We start from the raw sequence: 20,673 nt of genomic DNA, 5'->3' as shown, positions 1-20,673 counted from the left end.
GGCAAGGCCTTTACGGATCAGGATAGTGTGCTCAAGACGATTACCAAGAGCTGCAGTTGATCAGATCGCAAGCGATCGGCTTGCCGATCGACTTGCTTGATCTGTATTCTCGAGCAGCACTTTAAATGCAGGGGAAGAGGGGTTACACGAATTTCCTCGTCAAAGCGACTTGTACTGTACATACGTTTATAGATAGATATAGATGCATGTATTTATATGCAACCCTGTTCCAAGGGTTGGACATGATAGACTAGTTCATACCCTCTAATAGATAGATAGATAGGTCGTCTTTGATTGTCTTGAAATATCAGATTAACCATTACTACAGTTTACTTTTAGTAAATTTGCTGCTTGCATCACATACGTGAAGGAACTAATACCTAGAATCTCAGCACCTTGGATTATTCTAGTTAATTATATATAGGCTGTTTACATGGGTATAAAGTAGATACTATATTTGGTTTAGACTGGCTGTGATCTGTACTCCGTACTCCACAGGCCATGAACCATCTAAGCTTCTTTACGGAGTACTCCGTACTGTTCCCTCGGCATTTACCTTGCACTCCGTCACATGACTGAATAAACCCCGCTCCTGGCCGAGGACAGAAATGCCCTTTGGGGAGCTGCATCCAGCCATCCACATACTTAGTACTAAGTACTACTAGGTACTGTGCCTAAGTTATAGGGAACTATCCACTACCTACATAGGTACCTAATTCCAGCTGATTGGCTTCAAGGTCACATCACATCACATCACGCCATCTGCTAGTATAGATAGATCATCATCAATCATCATGGCCGTCCCCAGATTAACGCTCTATCTCGATATCGTCAGTCCGTTTGCTTATCTAGCGTATTACGTGACGAGAGTGAGTGGAGACTAAAAAAATCGGTTTGTTTTGTCTTGGAATCTTGGATCCATGCTGATTGATTCGAAACAAGCATTCTCCCACCTTTGCCAAATGCAACGTGACGTACGTCCCCATCTTTTTAGGGGGTCTTATGAAGGCATGCGAGAATACGCCTCCGCTGCGGATCAAAAGTATTCCCTTCTCTTCTCACAAGCTATTCGCTTCTTCCTATGTATTCAGCCCGATCTAATTAATTGATTGATTAATCGACTACAGACAAAGATAAATGGATCGACCTCGAACGCCGCAGATGGGCTCGCGCCTTCTCCGTCCCCATGACGGACGCCATGCCCAAGGGGTTTCCGCCACAGACCCTGGCCGTGCAGCGCGCCGTGTGCGCCGTGTCAGTGCTCTCGCCGAATAACCTCATCCCGTGCCTGGACGCGCTCTACCACTCGTTCTGGGTCGATGGGAACGCCGACATCGGGAAGCCGGAGGGGTTTCTGCCCGTGCTGGAGAAGACGCTGGGGGGAGAGACTGCGGAGGAGGTGTTGAAGGCGGTGCGTCTACCCCCATGTACATACATACATACATAACTTGACCTGCCGTACTGACAGTACTGATGAATGCAGTCCTCCGAACCCCGAATCAAAGACCTCCTCACCAGCAACACAGACAAGGCCTTCCAATCCGGCGCTTTTGGCCTCCCCTGGTTCGAATGCACCAACGCAGAGGGCCAGACGGAAGGATTCTGGGGCGTCGACCATCTGGGGCAAGTTGTGAATTTCCTTGGTCTGGATCGGAGTCTGGATAGGGGGATTTTCAAGTCGTTGCTGTAGAGAACATTGCTCGTGGGGACATGTATGTATGTATACACGTACTCTTGACGGAGTCAGAATTCGTCCATTCATTCATTGTTTGTAGGTATCTAGCCTCACCTCAGTAAATTGTATAGTACTCCGTACGGAGTACATGTATACATACCTATCTGACCTTCTCCACCCAACCAATAGCATCATCTAATTCTGCCACCAGGGCCAACCCAGGGCGGTACGCAATACTTACCCATTATTGGCCAGCTCTCTCATCCAAAATAGGAAATACACGTGACCTAGAAACCTCGCAACAGCTCTTACAACTTTTTGCAGGGAAACCAGATTTTCCACTCATGACATTCCTGTGCTAAGATTTCGGACAAAATGCAAGCTTAGTTCAGGACCACTCTTCCAAAATAGGAAAGTCACATGACTCAGAAACATCACAGCAGCTCTCGTGAAATTTGCAGGGAACCTACATTTTCCGCTCATAACATTTCTGTGTGGAGATTTCAGACACAAATGTCAGTTCAGTTCAGAGGTCATGCTAAAATAGGAAAGTCATGTGACCCAGAAACCTCACAATAGCTCTTGTGAAATTTTGCAGTGAACCTAGACCTTTCTGATTGTTAGATTGCAGGTTCAGATTTTGGACATAATGCAAGCTCAGTTCATAAGGTCATACTGAAATAGGAAAGTCACATGATCCAGAAACCTTACAACAGCTCTCATGAAATTTTGCAGGGAATCCAGATTTTCCGCTGATGATATTTCTGTGCTGAGATTTCAGGCAAAATGTGAGCTCAATCAGTTCATGGGGTCACATGACTGCAGTGTGCTTGGGAGCCTTAGGTTGGCTTAGCTCTTTTTTTTTCCTTCCTTCCTTTCTCTGATTCTCATTCAACCCCGCGGAGCATGTGTGCACGGGCCATCTTCCGATAAGTAGTACTGTAGTACTGTAGTAGTACATCAGTGAGGGGAGTTCTCTGAACTTAATGATATTGTCACGTCCAGATCATGTCTATTTTCCTTGAGTGAGGGAATTTATACTTTTTTTACTTCTTTATTTTTATTAATTACTTCTTTGTTCAGTATAGATTGAAAGATTTTTCTTTTTCATGGATAATTGGCTGTAGATCGCGTATCTACAGAGTACAAATAATAGAGGGGTCAATTTTTTTTCCTGCAGTTATCTAGATACTGGTTCTAGGGATAGTGAATATGCCCCCCATCCCCATCACCATCGTCACCGGCTTCCTCGGCTCCGGGAAAACGACCATCCTCCTCAATCTGATCCCCCAGCTCCCCCCGACCTACCGCCTGGCGCTCCTGAAGAACGAGTTTGGCGATGTCGCCGTCGACTCGCAGCTCGCGGCCACGCAGGCCATCTCGGGCGTGCGCGAGCTGCTCAACGGCTGCATCTGCTGCAACCTCGTCGGCCAGCTGGGTGATGCCCTCCTCCAGCTCCGCGACGAGGTCCGCCCCGACCGCATCGTCATCGAGACCAGCGGCAGCGCGTTCCCGGCCACGCTGGCCATGGAGGTGAACCGGCTGTCGCGCGAGCACAGCGGCAGCTTTGTCCTCGACGGCGTGATCAGCGTCATCGACGTCGAGAACTGGGAGGGCTACGACGACACCTCCTACACGGCCAAGCTGCAGGCCAAGTACACCGATCTGATCATCTTCAACAAGTGGGAGGGCGTGCCGGAGCAGCGGTTCGACGTCTGTCTGGACCGGCTCGGTGATCTGGAGCTGGATACTCCCTGGGTCAAGTCGGACAGGGGAAAGGTTGACAAGGATGTGCTGCTTGGAATCGATGGCGCGTTGCTCGCCAAGGAAACGAGCCAGATCGACCAGGAACACCTCGTCAACGGCCACGACCACGGCCACAGCCATCAGTCCGAAGTCGAGGTCCTCTCCGTGACCCTCAAAACTGACCAACCTTCAGCTGCATCCTCCAAATCCATCAATCTCCCGGCCTTTGAAGATCTTCTCCGCTTCGCTCCTAAGGAAGAAGTCTACCGGATCAAAGGCGTCATCCGCTGCTCAACAGCCCATCAGCCACCCGCAAACTCCGACCCAGGCGTCTCAGCCAGTGATAAGGAGTCTCCAGTCAACTCGACTTCTTCGGAGACTCAAGACTACATCCTGAATTGGGCGTTTGGCCGGTGGACCTTTACGCCATCCATCGACACGGTACCTGTAGATCCAGACACAGTCGCTCGCCTGACCTTCATCCTGGCCCGGTACGAATCCGGTAAATGGAAAAAGAAACTCGAAGCGGGGGGTCTTATCGAGGTCGCAACGGATGCCAGCATCGGAAATTTGAAGGTCGAAAGACTCTAATTCGGGCAGGAAAACAAATGACTTATGTTGGCTCTCATCCCAATTTCTTCATAGATACCCTTATAGGAATGACGAATGTTGCCTCCAAAACTTAGAAGTCGAGTATTCTTAGAAGTCTAGTATTTCAAAAGTGATAGGTGTATATAAGTCTATATTAAGCGATCTAAAGGAATGACTGCTCGAAACGACAATTGAAAGCGACCAAGACTAATCAGCTGACAGTCAAAATCTGGCAAAAGCAAGTCTATATGATATTTTTTTTCTTTTCAATCCAAAGGGAGTGTTGAACAAGAAGCAAGCGAAACAGGAACAATCAATTATACGGGGGAACATCCAAGTAGGCCTTCGAAAAGTATCGACAACACAACGCAAACAGCTAATAATCGAGCAGAGCAGAAGCGCCAGTCTCGCTCGAGATGTAGATGACATCGTGGTTGTCGGTGAACCCGTTGAAGCGGGTCGCGCTGCACCGGGTGTAGGCCCCCATGTTCTCAAAATACAGCCAGTCACCGACATCCACGAGACCCGGCAGGGTGACGCGCTCAGTAATAACATCGATCCCATCGCACGTCGGGCCCCAGATGGAATAATCGATGCCGGACGAAGAAAGAGACGACGTCGAAGAGGAACCGTCACTGTCACTCGACCCCGGGCATGTTTCGACGCAGGTCAGGATCTGCGCCACCGGATGCTGGTGATCGAAGATGATGTTCGAAAAGTTGCCATAAACACCATCGTTCAGATACAGCATGTACGCATCGCGCGACGGGTCCTTGGGATCGCGAACATCGCGGCGGGCAATGACGTTGGCGGCAAGCGTGAACGCGCCCGCGACATAGTAACGACCCGGCTCCGCGATGATCCGAACCTGCGCCGGAAAATAGGTGTCGAGGGCCTGGCTGAGGATGGCAGCAAACTTCTCAAACGTCTCATCACAGAAACCACCACCCACATCCAGAGTGTGGAGCTCGTAGCCGACCTCGGCAGCCTGGTCGAAGACCCAACGAGCATCCTGCACGGCCTTCAGAAAGGCCTTGGGGTCCTCCGCACCCGATCCGACATGGAAGCTCACGCCGACCACATTGAGCTCGAGCTGCCGCGCCAGTTCCAGCAGCGACCGCGCCACATCTAGGGAGGCGCCAAACTTCATGCTCAGGCGGCAGAGACTAGTGGAGTCGTCGGTCAGGATGCGGAGGTACAGCTCCGCGTCGGGGAAGTCGGCCTTGATCTTGTACAGCTCGTCGGCATTGTCAAAGGTCATCTGCTTGACACCCTTCTGGGCGGCATAGCGGATGTAGGATTTGGTCTTGCACGGCTGCGCATAGATGATGCGGCTGGGATCGACGCCCGTCTGCAGGGCCAGGTCGATCTCGGCTTTGGAGGCGCAGTCAAAACCGTTGCCAAGCTTAGCCATGAGACGAAGGATCTCCGGGTCCGGGTTGCACTTGACCGCTGTATCAGAGAAAAAAAAAAGGAGGTCGGTCAGTCACCAACGGATTCTTCCCAAAGACTCGATCGAAGAACGGCGAGACCTACCATAAAAAGGCTTGACACGGCCCAGGTTCATCTTCCAGCGGAGATGCTGGCGGTAGATCTCGCCCATGTCGGCCACGTAAAAGGCATCTTCCTCCCCGGGTTCGCAACGGTCGACATTGATGCTGGCCACGCGCTTCTTGAGGACCTCAAAAACCAAGTCCTTGGAGGCCAACTTGGCCTTATACAGATCATTCACGCCATGATTGAGAGTGGTGTTGCTGACGAGCTTCGAGTCTTTACTACTACTGTGGTCGTTATTATAATGATTGTTGGACACGTATACTTCGTCAGACGCGAGAACCGAAGGTGCCATAACCATGCGGCTGGATGCGGTTGGCCGGCTGATCGCACTTGATTCGGGTCGAAGTACTCGAGACGAGGAGGATTAATCCAAGCAAACAGTCGCAAGCGTGCGCTAGGGAGGACGATAAGTTTCGCAACCGAAGTTGACTGGACTAAGCCTCCTCGACCCTTCCTCCGAAAGAGGAAGAACCGTCAGAGAAGTCCTATGCAGCAGCTGGTGGTTTGGGGAGAACTCTAAAGACGGGGCTGGGGAAAAGGGGAAAGGCGCGTCAGAAACGGGGCAGAACACGTTGGCCGTCAGCACAAGGGGGTGGAATGTTGTTAAGAGTCTGTCGCAGTCGCCGCGGGGAGACAATTTGACGGAAGAGAAAGTCAAAGCCTGCTAGGGCCGGAATTGTGTGGCGCCTTTGGGGACTCCAAAGGCAGGGCGCAAATTTTCGCGACGGGGGGAAAAAATCGACCGCAGACCTAGACGAGGAGAGCAAGGGGTTAGAATCAGCGCGGTTGGGCAGGAGGTTTAAAAAGAGCTGGTGCTGGTGGTGTTGTGTGCAAAATTCGCCAGGCCCGTGTACTTAGGGTACGGGGCAAGCGACAGCAGGAGCCAATCCGCCAGGCCAGGCAGCAGCACACGAAAAGGGGGCAGGGACAGCAGCAGGGACGTGCAGTACTCACCAGAGACACGACACAGGATCTCAATGCCTCCAGATGGACGCTGTTGGGAGATGGGAGAGAAGGGACGGGGCTTGGAAAAAGCAGCGCTGGTCGAGGGTGCTGGCGGAGGGGCGCTGAGGCCTGCGGTTGCGGGGAGAAGACGAAAAATTACGGCACCGCCCGGCAAACGGCGCGTCTCCCAATCACGCCCGCCTGGCCTTTGCAGCAGACGGGAAGTGACGCAGCGCGCTGGAGCTCTATGACGAAGATTATAGGCACGGAGAAAAATAGCTGTGGCGAGGGTAGCCTACGACTGGACCCGGACTGCTAATTTTTTAGAACAGCCTAAGCGTGGAAATTTCTGCACTCTCACATTCTGATTCTGCGTCTTTGTTCTCGGTGATCGTCCTGGTGCGCGATTAATGCTGACCTGTGTCCAGCAAGCTGTTTGCCGTGGCGGCGTTGTGCCTTCCTGATTTAAATTTTTTTTTCTTTTGGCGAGGCAGGCAGGCACGACTGCCGCGGGTTGGGCCAGAAGGCAGAAGGCGGTCAGGCACCGGCAAGTGCAAGGGAGCACGCGCTAGGAAGCCGCATTAGAAATCCGCCGCCCGGAATGGCCTGGCCCGGCAGACACAATGAGCGATTTCTCCGAGGCTTCAACTAAGCTAAGCGGCGCACAGAAGTGCCTCGACTCCTGGGCAGACTGGAGCCTCGGGTGTAACCGCCCCTTGGCGGCTGAATCTCCGTCTTTGTTCTAGGAGCGAGACTTGCTGCGTCCGAAAAGGTAGATCTCGATCGTGTTCTCCTGCAGGTCCTCGTCCCCGTCTGCGTAAGGAGACGGGAGGGCGATGGTGTCGCGTTCCAGCGTCGACAAGGCGGCATCGTGCATGAGGTCGAAAAAGACGGCTTCACTGTCATGACGTCTTTTGAGTGCCACCAGCACGAGGGCGTTGGACGACCGCCGGACCAGGGCATCGATCATCCGGACCAGCGAGGGCAGGCTGTCGGCGTTGTAGGTACAGTCTGAGACCAAAACCAGGTCGACGGGCTGGCTGAATACGTCTTCGCCGGGCGCTTGATCCCAGTCCAGAACCCGGAAATCAATCGTCGATCCACGTGCGGGATGTGCGGCCTTGATGTTGCGTGCTACAATGTCGTCCACCTCCGGTAGATCTGTAAGCGTAACTGCGCATCGAGGCATCATCTCGGCCAGAGCGATGCCGACAATGCCACAGCCGGAGCCCAATTCCACGACTCGGAGCGTCTGGTCACCTCGACCTCGTAGATGGTCCTGCAGCCGTGGCATCGCCGTGGCTCCGGGGTCGGTGATGCCACGCTGCAGGCACATTACAGCAGCCAAAGCCGCATCCCTGAGAAAGAAAAGACGTTACTCATAATTACAACGTACTTGGATACGAGAAGACTGCAGACAGGGTGGATACAAAGGGAGTGGGTGAGACAATCTCACCAGATGTGTCGTGCAATATTGTTTCCGGTCTCTTCCCACACCCGGAGCTCGGATTGGTTCTGGAGACGGAGGCGTCTCTCAATCAGCTTCTCTGCTGGAAGAGCCTGAGGGCCTCCAAAGGCGGTGCTCCATCCAGATATTACCACGGGCACTGTCGAGGGATCGAGTAGGCTGTCGGTCTGACTGGGTGGTGTATCGACACTCGCGGAAGACCCAATGCCGAGAATGACCATCGGAGGTCTCGAGCCGAGACGGACAGGGCCGACGGAGACTAGGAGTTCTCTTTTCCCAGCTTGCCATAGGAAGGAATCCTGCCGCAAAACAGTGTTGGTGTCCACGGAGGACAAGGTCGCGTGTAGCCGCACATCGTCCGCCAGGAAGGCGTCTCCCAGGTCGGTGGTGATGGAGATAAGAGCGGAGACCGACACCACGCCGGCTTGGTGGTTCTGGAGCCTGGGAGACTTGAGGAAACGGACGTAATAAACCATTCTCGAACGCAGCGCCCGGAATCTTCTTGTCTGGGCGCCTTCACTTTGTATTATAATAATAATGCTATCGGGATGGCTGGGAAGGAGCCATGGATGCCCTCGATCCAATGGCTACCCCGGATCTCTCGCGGCAGCCCGGCTCCACCGCTGATTGGGCGAGGCCCTCTTATCTCACGTGCGGAGTGACCAAGCTCCACCCGGCGCCGGCCATTGGTCGAGCCGCGGCTTCGATGCCATCACGCATGTCTCGTGCGACGGGATCGATCATCCTGGCATTCTGTCGACTACGCAACGCATATACCGTTACAAGCAGCCTGCTCGCCTGGACGGACTGTGCCCTGACCCTCGCATTGATGCTACACACGTTGGGCCTTGCTCGCTAGTCGTCCCGTTTCCTGCCACCCGTCCGCTCTCACGGCGGCTTGGTCGCCGCCGCTCTCAAGATGATGCGCCCCAACGACCCTCGCATCCGCCAGAGGATCAACCAGATCTCCCAGAATCTCGAGTCTGCAAACGAAACCGCCCAGGAAGGCTTCTATACTTTTTCGCACGAGTACTTGGCACCCTGTCTTGCGTCGATCGCCAACTGCGTCCGCTCGTGCACGGCGCCCTGCTTCCCCAGCCGGGAGGAGCAGCGTCGACGTCGCAGACGGAGCCGTGCCGAATTCAATTTCGACTTTTACGATGACTGGGACAATGACAACGCCGGCGATGGCTTGTTTGGATGGGGCAGCGATGAATTGGATCGGTTACTGGCAGGCAGCGGTAGTGCACGCCGCGGCGCCGAGCAGCCGCGCCGGCAACGGAAGATGAGCTATGGCGCCGCTCGAGCAGGGAAAAGAAGAAGCACCCTGCCTCACGATCAGAGGGACGACCCCACGGTGATCCCCAAGTCGTCGCTGATCGGGTTTTTGGAGCGATTTCCATGGAGGATTGGACCGCGAGGGATCAAATACCGGCCTTCGGCAGCCGACTTACAAGAGCGGCCGGGAAGGTTGAGGGATGACGATGGTTACGAAAATCAGCCTTTGATGGAAGCGACTGACGAGAGCGATGGAGGCGCTGAGTATGGAGAAGGTTCAGGGGGGAAGAAGAACGGACGAGATCGCAGTGGAACACAGTCGTCTCGGGAGACATCCAATTCCCTGAGTTCGCGGGGAGACTTGATCCCCAGTGACGAGGAAGAAGATGCGGTGCCGTTGGATGATGAATTTGCCATGGCCCTCGCACGCCGTGGCACTGGCTTCACGTCTGACGACGGAAGGCTGAGCGGCACCACATCTCGCGATTCGAGGAGTGGTCGAGGGAAGGACCGAAGATCACCACGAACGTCGGATATCGAAGTTATACATGACGCCGGGACGCCGTCGATGGACGAACTAGCCAAGGAGGAGGAGGCGGCAAGACTGGAAGAAGAGTCGGAGATCGCCAGGAAGCGACAGGCGGCTCACCAGCTGGCTGTGAGTCAGGGACTGGCACGGGACGATCAGGTAGGATGCAGATTTTCTGATAGACTGACTGAATTTGTGGCTGACCTGCTAGCAGTCTCAGAACGGCACGTGCACGTCCGATCAAGCACGCCCTTCATCAGCCGGAGACGTGTCAAGCGATGGACGACCAACAGAGCCCTTTCCTCCTCTCCCATTGACGCCGACTTCGGTAAGATCCACTCCCGATGAGTATGCGACGCCTCCGTCGCAGGTCGACACGGCCAGGTCAGACTCAGAGCGCGCGGACGAGGGATGAAAATATAATCCTGTACGATTGTTCTTTCTGACCTCCGCGGCAATTGCTACGACTGAGACATCTGTCTGCGCATGTGACATGCTCTGAATGTCAACATTGTCGCACACCCGCCATGTGACTGGAAAGATCCCACTTCAGCAGGACGTCTGGCCATGACGAGTGGTTCCCGCAGGACGGAGACAGGCACGAAACTGCCTCAATACGGGTCACCTAGGTGGACGAGGTATAATACTCGAGTATACCGTCAACTCGGGTGATGAGAAAGGCAATTGTTCTTTCTTCACCTACACGCTTGTACATTACGATACGGGAAAGCATGTAAATAATGACAGCATTGATGATCATGAAACGTTCTATTTGTTTCATTGTGTTGATTTTATTCTATTTAATTTAATTTAATTTTTTTTATTTTTATTTTTACCTCTTCCTTGGAGTGTTACTTTCCCATCTCCTTCCACGAGCCAATTCATTAGTAGCATAGCAATACCACAATAATATATATTACAGTAAATATATCACACCACGCTTGTCTTGAGGCTCTATATTTAATCATACTGCGTGTACAATAAAGCGCATGATCTGATTGGCCAATGGATGCGCATTCGTGCTCTTGCGTCATTCCTATCGAGATTATTAGTTGCGTTCAACCAGACCATGAGTTTCTCTCTTGCATTCTTTTAGAAACTGATTTATTTATTTATTTTACTTATACAAGAAGAAATATAATATCTCTGCTATTTAGTTCCAATCGACAGCACAGAAATGACCAACAATACAAATAACGTCCTCATCGTCGGCGCGACCCGCGGCCTGGGAGCATCGCTCACGAAACTATACGCATCCAAACCGTCGACCACCGTCTACGCCACGACGAGAGGCAGCTCTCCGCCATCGTCGTCGTCCGACAGCAGCAGCAGGAACACAAAATGGCTGGTGAACATTGACGTCTCGCAGCCAGACGTAGGCGAGAAACTGACTTCGCAGCTGTCTTCGCCCAACAAGCTCTCCATCTCCGCCGCAATCATCTCAGCCGGATACTTTGGCTTCGAGACCTTCGACAACCCAGACTGGGACAAGCAGGTGAAGATGTACACGACGTCAGCGATCGGTCCCGTGTTTGTCGTGCACCACCTCGTCAAGGCCGGGCTGCTGGGCGCAGGCAGCAAGGTAATCCTGGTCAGCAGTGAGAGCGGCAGCATCACGCTGCGGCACGAGACCGAGGGGGGCGGCAACTACGGGCATCACGCGAGCAAGGCAGCGCTGAACATGGTGGGCAAGCTGCTCAGTCTGGATCTGAAGGATCGGGGCATTGCCGTCGGGCTGGTCCATCCGGGGTTTATGCGGACGGACATGACGAGGGGGGTGGGTTATGATAAGTATTGGGATGTGGGGGGTGGTGAGTACTAACCTTAGAGGATTGAAAAGAATACCTGCTAATTCGATATTAATATTAGCTATATCGCCGGATGAAGCGGCTGAATCGCTGGCATCTTTCATCGAGGGCTTCGATCTCAGCAAGACAGGCCAGTACTGGGCGCCGAGAGGACCGAGGTATGTACTGTACCAGTAGATGTGGGACAGATCTGATGCTAATTGCTTTCTTTTAACAGGGACATTGGTACTGCAGAAGCTGTGCTGGGAAAAGATCTTCCCACGCCGCTGCAGTTGCCGTGGTAGATATATATCATAATATATCATACTTATATGAGTCGTCCAACTGTACTTGCAGTGGACACGGCTATCAAGAATAGGTCAGATCATAAGAAAGATCGTTGATCTCGAGATACGACACCTTCGATATGACAGCATGAACATACATGATACACAAGGAATGAACAATTGATGAACAGATACACTTAAAGGCGCAGAAAAAAAGAGAAAGTACAGATATGTATGAACCTTCTCGAGTACATTCATGCGAAAAAAAAAATGAAATGTATGCTCCTGCCTACTCTATCTTCTACTACGCCTCGCCCTTATCCTCCTCTACTGTTGATATGTCCCTGCCCTGATGCTCTACCATATTAATATTGGCACGAAGTAGTCCAGCAGCATTCAACTTGATTGTGCCTAGCAACTTGTGAGATAAGAGCCCTACCTACATCTGCGTTAATATTTTCTTTTTTTTTTGTTATTTAAAACCACACTGCTTGCAAGGTGTGTCTGTCTGTCTGTCTGTCTGACCAATCATCCATTGTGTGTCATGCATTGCATTGTATTGCATACTCTCCTCTTTACAGAGTACATACATGCAAGATAGATATATATCCCCCGATGATTCACACACAAAAAAACATTATGTATATGCATGGACCAGATATGAAAGTTCTAGACCAGACCAGACCAAACCAAACCACAATAGTGACATACTGTATCTGCCTACCTAGACCTAGGTACTGTACTGTATGTACATACATAGGCCGATAGCCATCATGTATGAATTTGACATCTTTTCCTCCGTAAAAATCAGTCTACATACATCAATAGATGTGCTCCGTACTACATATACCCACCCCCACGATGTGATGTGATACAGTCCCTCATGCCGATTCTCCGAGATCAAAAAACAAAAAGACGTGAGCGGGGCAATTAATACTACTGGCCGCGTCATATATTTTCATCGATCAATGAATTAATCAAAATGAGTCACTGATTGAGTAACTGACTGCCAGTGCCGGATTTCCGTACTGTACTCCGTACAACACAACTGACGCGATCGAGGGCCATTATGATGGTGTCCTCCGGTACCGGGCCGGGAGCGGGCGGAGGAGGGGTCCACTAGATATGGGTACATACCATAGGTAATTCTCCGGAGTTTATTATTATTATCGCTGATCGAATCATCATCGATCAAATAATAATAATTGATTGGGCCTGCCTGTCTATTACCTACCTAGGTAGTACATTTCCATTTGCGGAGAGTACCTTACTACCGGCAGATTACAGTATTAGGATTGATATGTGACAGCAATATATAATCGCCTAACTCCCCGATCACATCAATCTGTACTCCGTATCTGTTCCTAGAGTATATATACATCAACGTCATCAATCAAGAACAACATACACAACCCACACACATTCCTACCCTACCTACCCAACCCATATTCAATTCCCTCCCTCCAGAAAGAAATAAAAAAAGGAAGAATGGCCGAATCAGAAACCGACCTCCGCAACGCCATCAACGACAAAAACTTCGACAGAAAACAACTCCCCTGGTACCAGGCGCAACTGGCCCTGGAGGATATTTCCGACGAGGCGCGCCGTCTGCTCGAGGAGTACAGTGGGATTGAGCGGGAGAAGGTGGTGGGGCATGTGCAGGATGTGGTGAGTAGAAACCAAACAATATATATATGTTGTGTTCTGGGTGGACAGTTTGGACTAATTGATTGATTGATGATGACAGCGAGATCGCGCTTTTGCTATAGTATTTTCTTTTCCCTATCCTACCTAACATATATAGATTGTCTGATATATTAACGTGACAGTTCCCCTACCCCTGTCTTGGAACTTTTCGATTCCTTAACCTGAGCGTCTCCTCCACGCCCTACTATCAGGAAGTCCTCCAGCGGGTCAAGAATGGAGAGACGTTTCTCGATCTGGGATGTTGTTTTGGTCAGGAGTTGAGGCAGCTTGTATGATACTCCTTTCTTCTCTTCTCTATGTACAGACATATGTGTATTATGTACAGTACTAACTTTGCAGGCCTTCGATGGAGCCCCCTCGGAAAACCTCTACGGCTCCGATCTCCGTCTCGACTTCATCTCACTCGGCTACGACCTCTTCCTCGACAAAGACAAATTCAAGGCCCATTTCATCGCCGCTGACATCTTCGACCCCGACTCCGACCTCGTCAAGCAGCTCTCCGGCAAGGTCGACATCATCTATACCGGCGCCTTCTTCCACCTCTTCGACTTGGAGCAGCAGACCCAGATCGCCAGACGCGTCGTCACCTTGCTGCGACCCCGCCCTGGCTCGTTGATCCTCGGTCGTCAGGTCGGCAATGTCGTTCCCGGACATTATCCACGCCGGTCAGGAGACGGTCTGAGATACAGACACGATGCCTCCACGTGGACCAAACTCTGGGAGCAGGTCGGTCAGGAAACGGGAACCAAATGGAAGGTCGACGCAACCCTGTTGGAAAGGTCATCGGAGCGCGAATGGAGATGGCACGACGATGACTCGCGGTTGTTGAGGTTTGCCGTGAGACGCGAGTAGACAGCTACCAGTGCTGGATTAAACTAGACCGTTCGTGAGTCGCTCGCTATAGATACGGATATATCATACGTAGTTGAAATACTCCGCAGATATAGAAATGACAGCGTTGAAGCATACAGTGGCATCAGCTTCCCAAGCCAGAATTCTCTTGCATCGAGTCGTCATGTCCGAAAAGTCGATTAAGTGTCGATGGCCAAGCATTTGACTGCTCTTGGCCAATCCATTGTCTGGCGTGGAGAGTCTGCTCACCAGCCACTAATCCAGAGTGGTACTGCTCCGACATCCCATCTCGTGTTGCAGACGCCTGTGCGATGGAAACGGTTGGTTTAGGCGTGGCATGCATCTGGTCCTGCAACAGCCACGATGGATTTGCGAGAGGCATATTATTCTGGTCAAATATGGCCCATGAATAATCGATATTGGTGTCTGGCATCATCAGTTCTGGCCCAGTCGCCGGAGGCGTGCGCATGCCCTGCAACGCCCTTTCAAGGCGATCCGCCAGCACATGTTGAAGACTGGGAGGCGGACGCTGGCAGCGCTGTAGGCTGCTCAAATGACTCTGAACCAAGTTCAGATCTAGTATCGCTGTTAGCAGCATCTCAAAACACTATCGCAGCAGACTCCTACCTTCTTCGTGAGCCATCCCATCCTCTACTCCACGTATAACCAACAACGCTGCCAAAGTCACCATCTACAACATCAGCTCCTGAATCTTTCTTCTTTAATTCCATACAAGAACATACGACAAGATCCCAATTAGACCATATCCCTGTATCATTATCTCGCAATCGTAGAACCGCACGTGCCGAGATCAGCAATTCGTGCCTCTCAGCAGAAGTAATGTTGTGGGCCCCCAGGTCGTATCCCCGAGCCGGATGATAGATAGACAGAACGAATAGCTTATGCAGGTGGTATTGCAGGAGGATCAATATCCCGTGACGATCGGTTTCCGACGGTTCTGCCACCAAATCAGTTGCTGCGCAAAATCAGCGGACGGCGAACTTACGAGATGCGCCGTTATAACGAACCAGCCACTCGTCCAGCTGCTTGGCCCAATGACGAATCACTTGAAAATCATGCTCTGTGAATGGAGAATCGGTGCTGGGAGGACTATTCGAATCCTTCCCGCTCACAAACGACCAGACTGATGGTAAGCCTCGTCCGACAAAGTGACTCAGACCACTATGCATCATTTGAGCGAGGCCCCGGTAAGCGTTATCTTGATGGCGGTCCAGCTTCTGCAGAGGTAGTGGAGGCGGCTGTTTGGGAAGTAAGGGATAGCACATGTGGATGGAGGCATGCTCCACGTCAATTATCTAGGAGAGTCAGTTTTGAATCAAGCGACAGGACGATAGAGCATACCTGGAGACCGGAGAACAACCCACGCCAGTCCTGGCTCGTGTCCTGAACCCGATGTGGGCAGTGATCCAAGAGCAGTCGGTAGCCAATGGATATCCACGTGCCCGTCGTCTCAATGAAAGCTTCCGAGCTCAGACTAGCCATTATTAGACCAAGGATGTTGTGAAACACTTGATCTTCCACCTGTGAGCTTGACTGCGCCGAGCTCGACTGTTCCCCAGGACTACCGGCCGACGCCGCGGCCGGAGGCGGCATAACCAGTTCGGCGATAGCACTGCAGGTAGCCGCAAAGTAGCCGGGAGCAACTGACGCCGTCTCTGCAGAATTGTGGTGTAATGCGGAAATATATAGTATAGAAGCAAGAAGCAACGGCGTCGGACTGGAGAATGCTTTGCGGTCTGCCAGAAAATGCAGCAGCGGCAAATTCGAGTGGAATCTGAACTGATTAGCGTGCAAGACAGACCAAAACAGCGTCGTCCGTGAACATACGAGCGCCATAGTTGCTTGACCATGCTTCTCGACCAGACCTTCGCATCTTGCGGCGGTCTAGTGATGGATTTCAGGTGGGACAGGGCCCTCCACACGCCATGGAATGAAAAGTCCTCCCCTTCAGGCTCAGTGTCCAACTCCTCTTCAGGCTCGAGGGATGCCGCCGCATCCGGGCCTTTCTTAATACCAAGAATAGTCTCAATTTTGTCCAGACGAGCGAGGATCGACTGAGTGTTCGCAGGAGATGACGAGAAACTGTACACCGTGGGAGTGATCGCATTGGACCGGGATTCTGGCGCTCTGTGGACGGCCGCAGCCTACGAGGAATCAGCAGGGTCCACAGTAATGCATGGGGTATCGAAGAAATGCGTACGTTGGCCCTAGGTCTGAAAATACATTCAGCCTTGACAACCCTACATCGTCGGCATGGCGGAACGTCGTCGACTTGGCATTTCATCTTGCGGGGACTGCGTCAGCGAGAGTCTCGGTCCTTCAACGGCACTTGCGCCTTTCCTACCTTCTGCCTCCTGCAATTGACTAGGAATTGCGAATCCATCAGTCCAGAACTCGGTGCAAGACATTCGAATTGCTCGACACTCACCGCATGCCTTTGTAGGCTTGGGTCCCACCAGGTGAGCATCTGCCATCTTGGGGTTCTTGTGCCTGCTGTGATTCCGAATCGGGGCCTGAAATGATCGCGTGCTACATAGTGAATGAGGACCAATCTGTCATCTCTTGGGAGACAATCCTGACAGACAATGTGAGTTGCAATTGAACGTTGTACTGTACGGGGGATGAGAGCTCCGGCACGTGCGACGTCACACGAGCGCACGGGGTAAGCTTATCAGATTTCTTGGCGGCCCCGCGGGAGCCCACTGAAACAGGAGACGACCAATGGCAGCTCGTGAAACTATCTGCCTCGAAGCCCTACGGACGGGAGTACAATCTACTCCGTACTCCGATCATCATCAGATCACTACCTACTCTGTATATGCTAAATATAGACACTCCTGTTAATATGTCATATTTTAAAGCTTTGTAGACTAAAGAAAAATAGAAGTAAAAGCTACTTGATTGTCTGGCTCGAATTACTGCAGATAGCAGACTATTGACTCTCGAAGAGATCATGTTTGGAGCCTGAGGCTCCCGGCATCAGGCATCGGCTCGCTTAGCATCACCACCCCAGGCAGTTTAGATAGATACTCAGATAGAAAGAATCAAGCATTTCCCCCCTCTGGACAAGGACCCAAATCCGGGGCCCAACCGCAATGCTAAGACCACCAAGGCTCAAGCCACGCCTACGGAGTACGTAGTATGTCCAAGGCATTGACCTGCGTGCGGGTGGCCCACTGCTCCCCACGCTAAAGTCTGACATGCAGCAGATTTCGTATTCGAATAGTTGAGGGATTTTTGGTTCGACATATATATGTATTACGACCTCCTGATTTTGAAATAGGCTCTTGAACTTCCTAGTCTCTTATTAGATCAGCAGCGACGCATAAGCTATTCTGTGCGAACATTTGGAACCAACAGGCATTTGATAAACGAGTACGTTTTGTTTTCATTGATTCTTCATGACTCAAAAACTCTCTGATACTTACCTTCAAAGGAATCACTCATTACTTGGCCATGAGATCCTCTGGCGACTTTACACCCCGCAACTACTTGCGCCAATCCACGGACAAGCATTGTACCAGCTGTGGCGGCAGTGGAGGCGAATACGTCGATAACGATTGCAGTTCATGCGGCGGACATGGCGAGCAAGCAGATGATGATGGCAACATGGTTACTTGCAGAGGCTGCGGCGGATCTGGTAAAACTGGTTCGACATTTATCGCCTGCTTTACCTGTCGCGGTAAGGGATATCGCGACTAAAATCTTGGTCTTCATATGTGTCAAATGTAATCGTTTAAGGATTTATATTCGCGCCAGAAATTGCCGAACAGAACCAGAGAATGTTATCCCCAAAGACTCCTGACTCAAACAATAGTTCAGACATCTCACTTTACTCAATGCCTTGTCTGTGTAGATGACACAGTGCAAATAAATTGAAGCTGCTCCAAGTCACGAATGAAAATGGTTGGCAGAACCAAATATTAAGGACAATTTCCTGGGGCCACAGTAGCGAGATGAATAATAACATGGTTAACCCTGCCTCACAGCAACATATACTACCAATGCCAGGCAAGACGGTGGACAAAAAGGAGCTTAGAGTCTCATGATACTCAAGACTCTTCGTGAGTGAGTGCTTTGTCGATCTTGAAAAAATATGCTAGAGAAACAAACCAATGCAGTACGACAACTTTTAGGAGGCATATTGTGAAGGAACTTATCATTGAAATCATTTCTCAGAAGGCCCTGCTGTTTCCATGCAGCAGGTTCAAATTAATAGCGTGGGTTATTATAAGTCGAGCAGACCCATAGAAGTTTATTAAGCATGACAGCAAGAGATGCAGGGATTTATCCTAGTAGATACTGCTGTTAATATTAATATATTATAAATCTCTATAGACTAAAAAGGAAATAGAAGTAAAAGCTACAAAAGTGTACTTTCCATCATGGCCAGCTTCCTCAACGAGGAGCAGATATCGTCTTCCTCCTCGAGCCATTCCGTCCCGGTCAAACGACTGTGAACTACCTTCAATGAGTGATACCGGCCCCTGAGGTCTTCGCAGGGAAATTCCAGGATTGTGGTACCATGTGGCAACCAGAAGCCACATGTTGGTGATAACTCCTCTTTCTTAGCAACGACTTCTTTTGGATTCACAGTGAATGAAATCTTGCTCCTTCTCTTGAGCATTGCATCGAAGCTGTCTTTATCAACCTTCCCAAGAGGCTGAAAAGCAATTAAATGCTGGAGGATCAGTGGTCAGTCCGCGCAAGTACGGACGATCAGTATAGCGAACCACCGAGCAGCATCGAAAAAGGGCCTACCCGGGGCTGGTGAGTGGTCCTGCGTAAGTTCCCTCATGAGAGGGAAACAAGTAAACACCTCTAATACCGCTTCGACTGAAGGTGTCAGATGGTGTAGGTCCATGGGCTTGTGTAAGGCAGTGGCATGAAGGAGATTTGTGGTCATCAGGTGCTCAGCTAAAAGGAGTAACCGTGCCTGGACCTACGGTTTTGATTTGTTGCGAGCTGAATTCTGTCTTCGTAGTCCTGCTGAGCTTGCCATAATGGATGAGAGAGAAGGTAAACGTGGGATATTATCGTATCTCTCACGTTACTCTCCTTCACTGGAAAAGATGGTGAGAGGCAGGACCTAAGAGAAAGCAACTTCCTTGGACAGTCGAGGAAATAAGGTTTGTTTGTAGATGTGAGGAAACTACTATGGCTTCCAAGGGTTCTGCCTGCCGAAATTGGTAATATTAGACTTTCGGTGGTTATGTAATTGATATACGAAGAAAACAACCTCGCAGTCCCTATATCCCCCGCTGGTTTCCAGCCCCATCACACGTTTGATCCTTTCCTGTTCGCTTCTTCGGTATCTTGCGCGGTGAACTTGACCTTTTTTGCTACGCTGGGCTTCGGATTCCTCTTCTTTCTACTCTCACACATCCTTCCCGCCCTCCTTGCTCTCTCCTTTTGCATCTACTGTTCTTACATCAATGGCGGGAACATAGGTCCACAGTACCTGCGCACGTTCTGCAGTCTTTCGATCTACACGCCAACATTGAGAACGATATTACGGAGTACTAATACTATTAAGCAGGATTTACCTAGAGTGCCATTCTGTTTATTTAAATCGATCATTACAATGTTCTCACGTCCCTAGTCCGCCCCCCATAGGCTCATGGGACTCCTTCCATAGGAAGGATTCGGGGCAGGTCTGCGAAAAAACGGAGACGGTGCACCGCTCTCATGTCAAGGCAGTTCTCCTTATCCAGAGGCTGCAACCTAAAACTAGCGACTGACATCAGCTCTCTCTCATGACGAACCCCGAGAACACATCTTTGGAGATGGTTTACGGTAGTTGGCATGAGAAGAGAGGCAACGCAGCAAATAGATAAGGAGAACAGACCTGACGGGAGGTGCACATCGTTGATGTCGCGCTTTCCAAGTCTTGGCTATGCAAGACTTGGGACTGCCATCTGCCAGCATGGTGAAGGCTGGAGACGGAGTCAGCCCTGTTCTGAGGCAGCGCGTCACTGCATTGTTTCCCGGTTGAATCATTCCATTCAAAGAGGAATGCAACAGGGTCCAGGCAATGAGGCACGATCAAGTTTGGGAAATGCGAGAAAATGCTGAATGGAGAACGTTGAGCAGGATAAGCGGTATAGTACATGTCCGTATATTTATACATAAGTCCCGGAATGGATCGTCTATAATACAATATGTCGTGGGTATCGGAAAATATGCCAAAACAAAACGAGACATTCCATTACCCAATGCAATGCAATTCG

General features: G+C 51.0%; 8 protein-coding genes across 8 annotated transcripts; 5 read left to right on the top strand and 3 right to left on the bottom strand.

Annotated features, from left to right (window-relative positions):
• Positions 1-794: 794 nt before the first annotated feature.
• On the top strand, positions 795-1,690 carry T310_7713 (Glutathione transferase; the record flags this gene model as incomplete). The annotated part of the gene is made up of 4 exons (XM_013469505.1): positions 795-869; positions 943-1,042; positions 1,128-1,411; positions 1,484-1,690. The coding sequence occupies 4 exons, from the start codon at positions 795-797 to the stop codon at positions 1,688-1,690; spliced, it is 666 nt and encodes a 221-aa protein (XP_013324959.1).
• Positions 1,691-2,887: 1,197 nt separating this feature from the next.
• On the top strand, positions 2,888-4,012 carry T310_7712 (CobW domain protein; the record flags this gene model as incomplete). Its single annotated transcript, XM_013469504.1, has 1 exon — positions 2,888-4,012. The coding sequence occupies one exon, from the start codon at positions 2,888-2,890 to the stop codon at positions 4,010-4,012; it is 1,125 nt and encodes a 374-aa protein (XP_013324958.1).
• A 376-nt stretch (positions 4,013-4,388) lies between these two features.
• Positions 4,389-5,867, bottom strand: T310_7711 (Ornithine decarboxylase; the record flags this gene model as incomplete). The annotated part of the gene is made up of 2 exons (XM_013469503.1): positions 4,389-5,464; positions 5,549-5,867. 2 exons carry the CDS (start codon positions 5,865-5,867, stop codon positions 4,389-4,391), a joined length of 1,395 nt encoding a protein of 464 aa, XP_013324957.1.
• A 1,389-nt stretch (positions 5,868-7,256) lies between these two features.
• T310_7710 (uncharacterized protein) lies at positions 7,257-8,203 on the bottom strand (the record flags this gene model as incomplete). The annotated part of the gene is made up of 2 exons (XM_013469502.1): positions 7,257-7,872; positions 7,971-8,203. 2 exons carry the CDS (start codon positions 8,201-8,203, stop codon positions 7,257-7,259), a joined length of 849 nt encoding a protein of 282 aa, XP_013324956.1.
• Positions 8,204-8,901: 698 nt separating this feature from the next.
• On the top strand, positions 8,902-10,204 carry T310_7709 (uncharacterized protein; the record flags this gene model as incomplete). Its single annotated transcript, XM_013469501.1, has 2 exons — positions 8,902-9,948; positions 10,004-10,204. 2 exons carry the CDS (start codon positions 8,902-8,904, stop codon positions 10,202-10,204), a joined length of 1,248 nt encoding a protein of 415 aa, XP_013324955.1.
• Positions 10,205-10,966: 762 nt separating this feature from the next.
• On the top strand, positions 10,967-11,881 carry T310_7708 (3-oxoacyl-[acyl-carrier-protein] reductase; the record flags this gene model as incomplete). The annotated part of the gene is made up of 3 exons (XM_013469500.1): positions 10,967-11,600; positions 11,659-11,755; positions 11,815-11,881. The coding sequence occupies 3 exons, from the start codon at positions 10,967-10,969 to the stop codon at positions 11,879-11,881; spliced, it is 798 nt and encodes a 265-aa protein (XP_013324954.1).
• A 1,470-nt stretch (positions 11,882-13,351) lies between these two features.
• On the top strand, positions 13,352-14,422 carry T310_7707 (Uncharacterized protein; the record flags this gene model as incomplete). The annotated part of the gene is made up of 3 exons (XM_013469499.1): positions 13,352-13,531; positions 13,693-13,839; positions 13,910-14,422. The coding sequence occupies 3 exons, from the start codon at positions 13,352-13,354 to the stop codon at positions 14,420-14,422; spliced, it is 840 nt and encodes a 279-aa protein (XP_013324953.1).
• A 485-nt stretch (positions 14,423-14,907) lies between these two features.
• Positions 14,908-17,959, bottom strand: T310_7706 (uncharacterized protein; the record flags this gene model as incomplete). Its single annotated transcript, XM_013469498.1, has 10 exons — positions 14,908-14,998; positions 15,050-15,398; positions 15,429-15,738; positions 15,785-16,217; positions 16,271-16,587; positions 16,644-16,656; positions 16,688-16,972; positions 17,028-17,197; positions 17,255-17,313; positions 17,872-17,959. 10 exons carry the CDS (start codon positions 17,957-17,959, stop codon positions 14,908-14,910), a joined length of 2,115 nt encoding a protein of 704 aa, XP_013324952.1.
• Between the last annotated feature and the right edge of the window lie 2,714 nt (positions 17,960-20,673).

Source organism: Rasamsonia emersonii (genome assembly GCF_000968595.1).
Source record: "Rasamsonia emersonii CBS 393.64 chromosome Unknown ctg1118621760579, whole genome shotgun sequence".
NCBI classification, from domain to species: domain Eukaryota; kingdom Fungi; phylum Ascomycota; class Eurotiomycetes; order Eurotiales; family Trichocomaceae; genus Rasamsonia; species Rasamsonia emersonii.
Note: the sequence above shows the minus strand (reverse complement) of the source record. Positions and strands in the feature narration are given on the sequence as shown.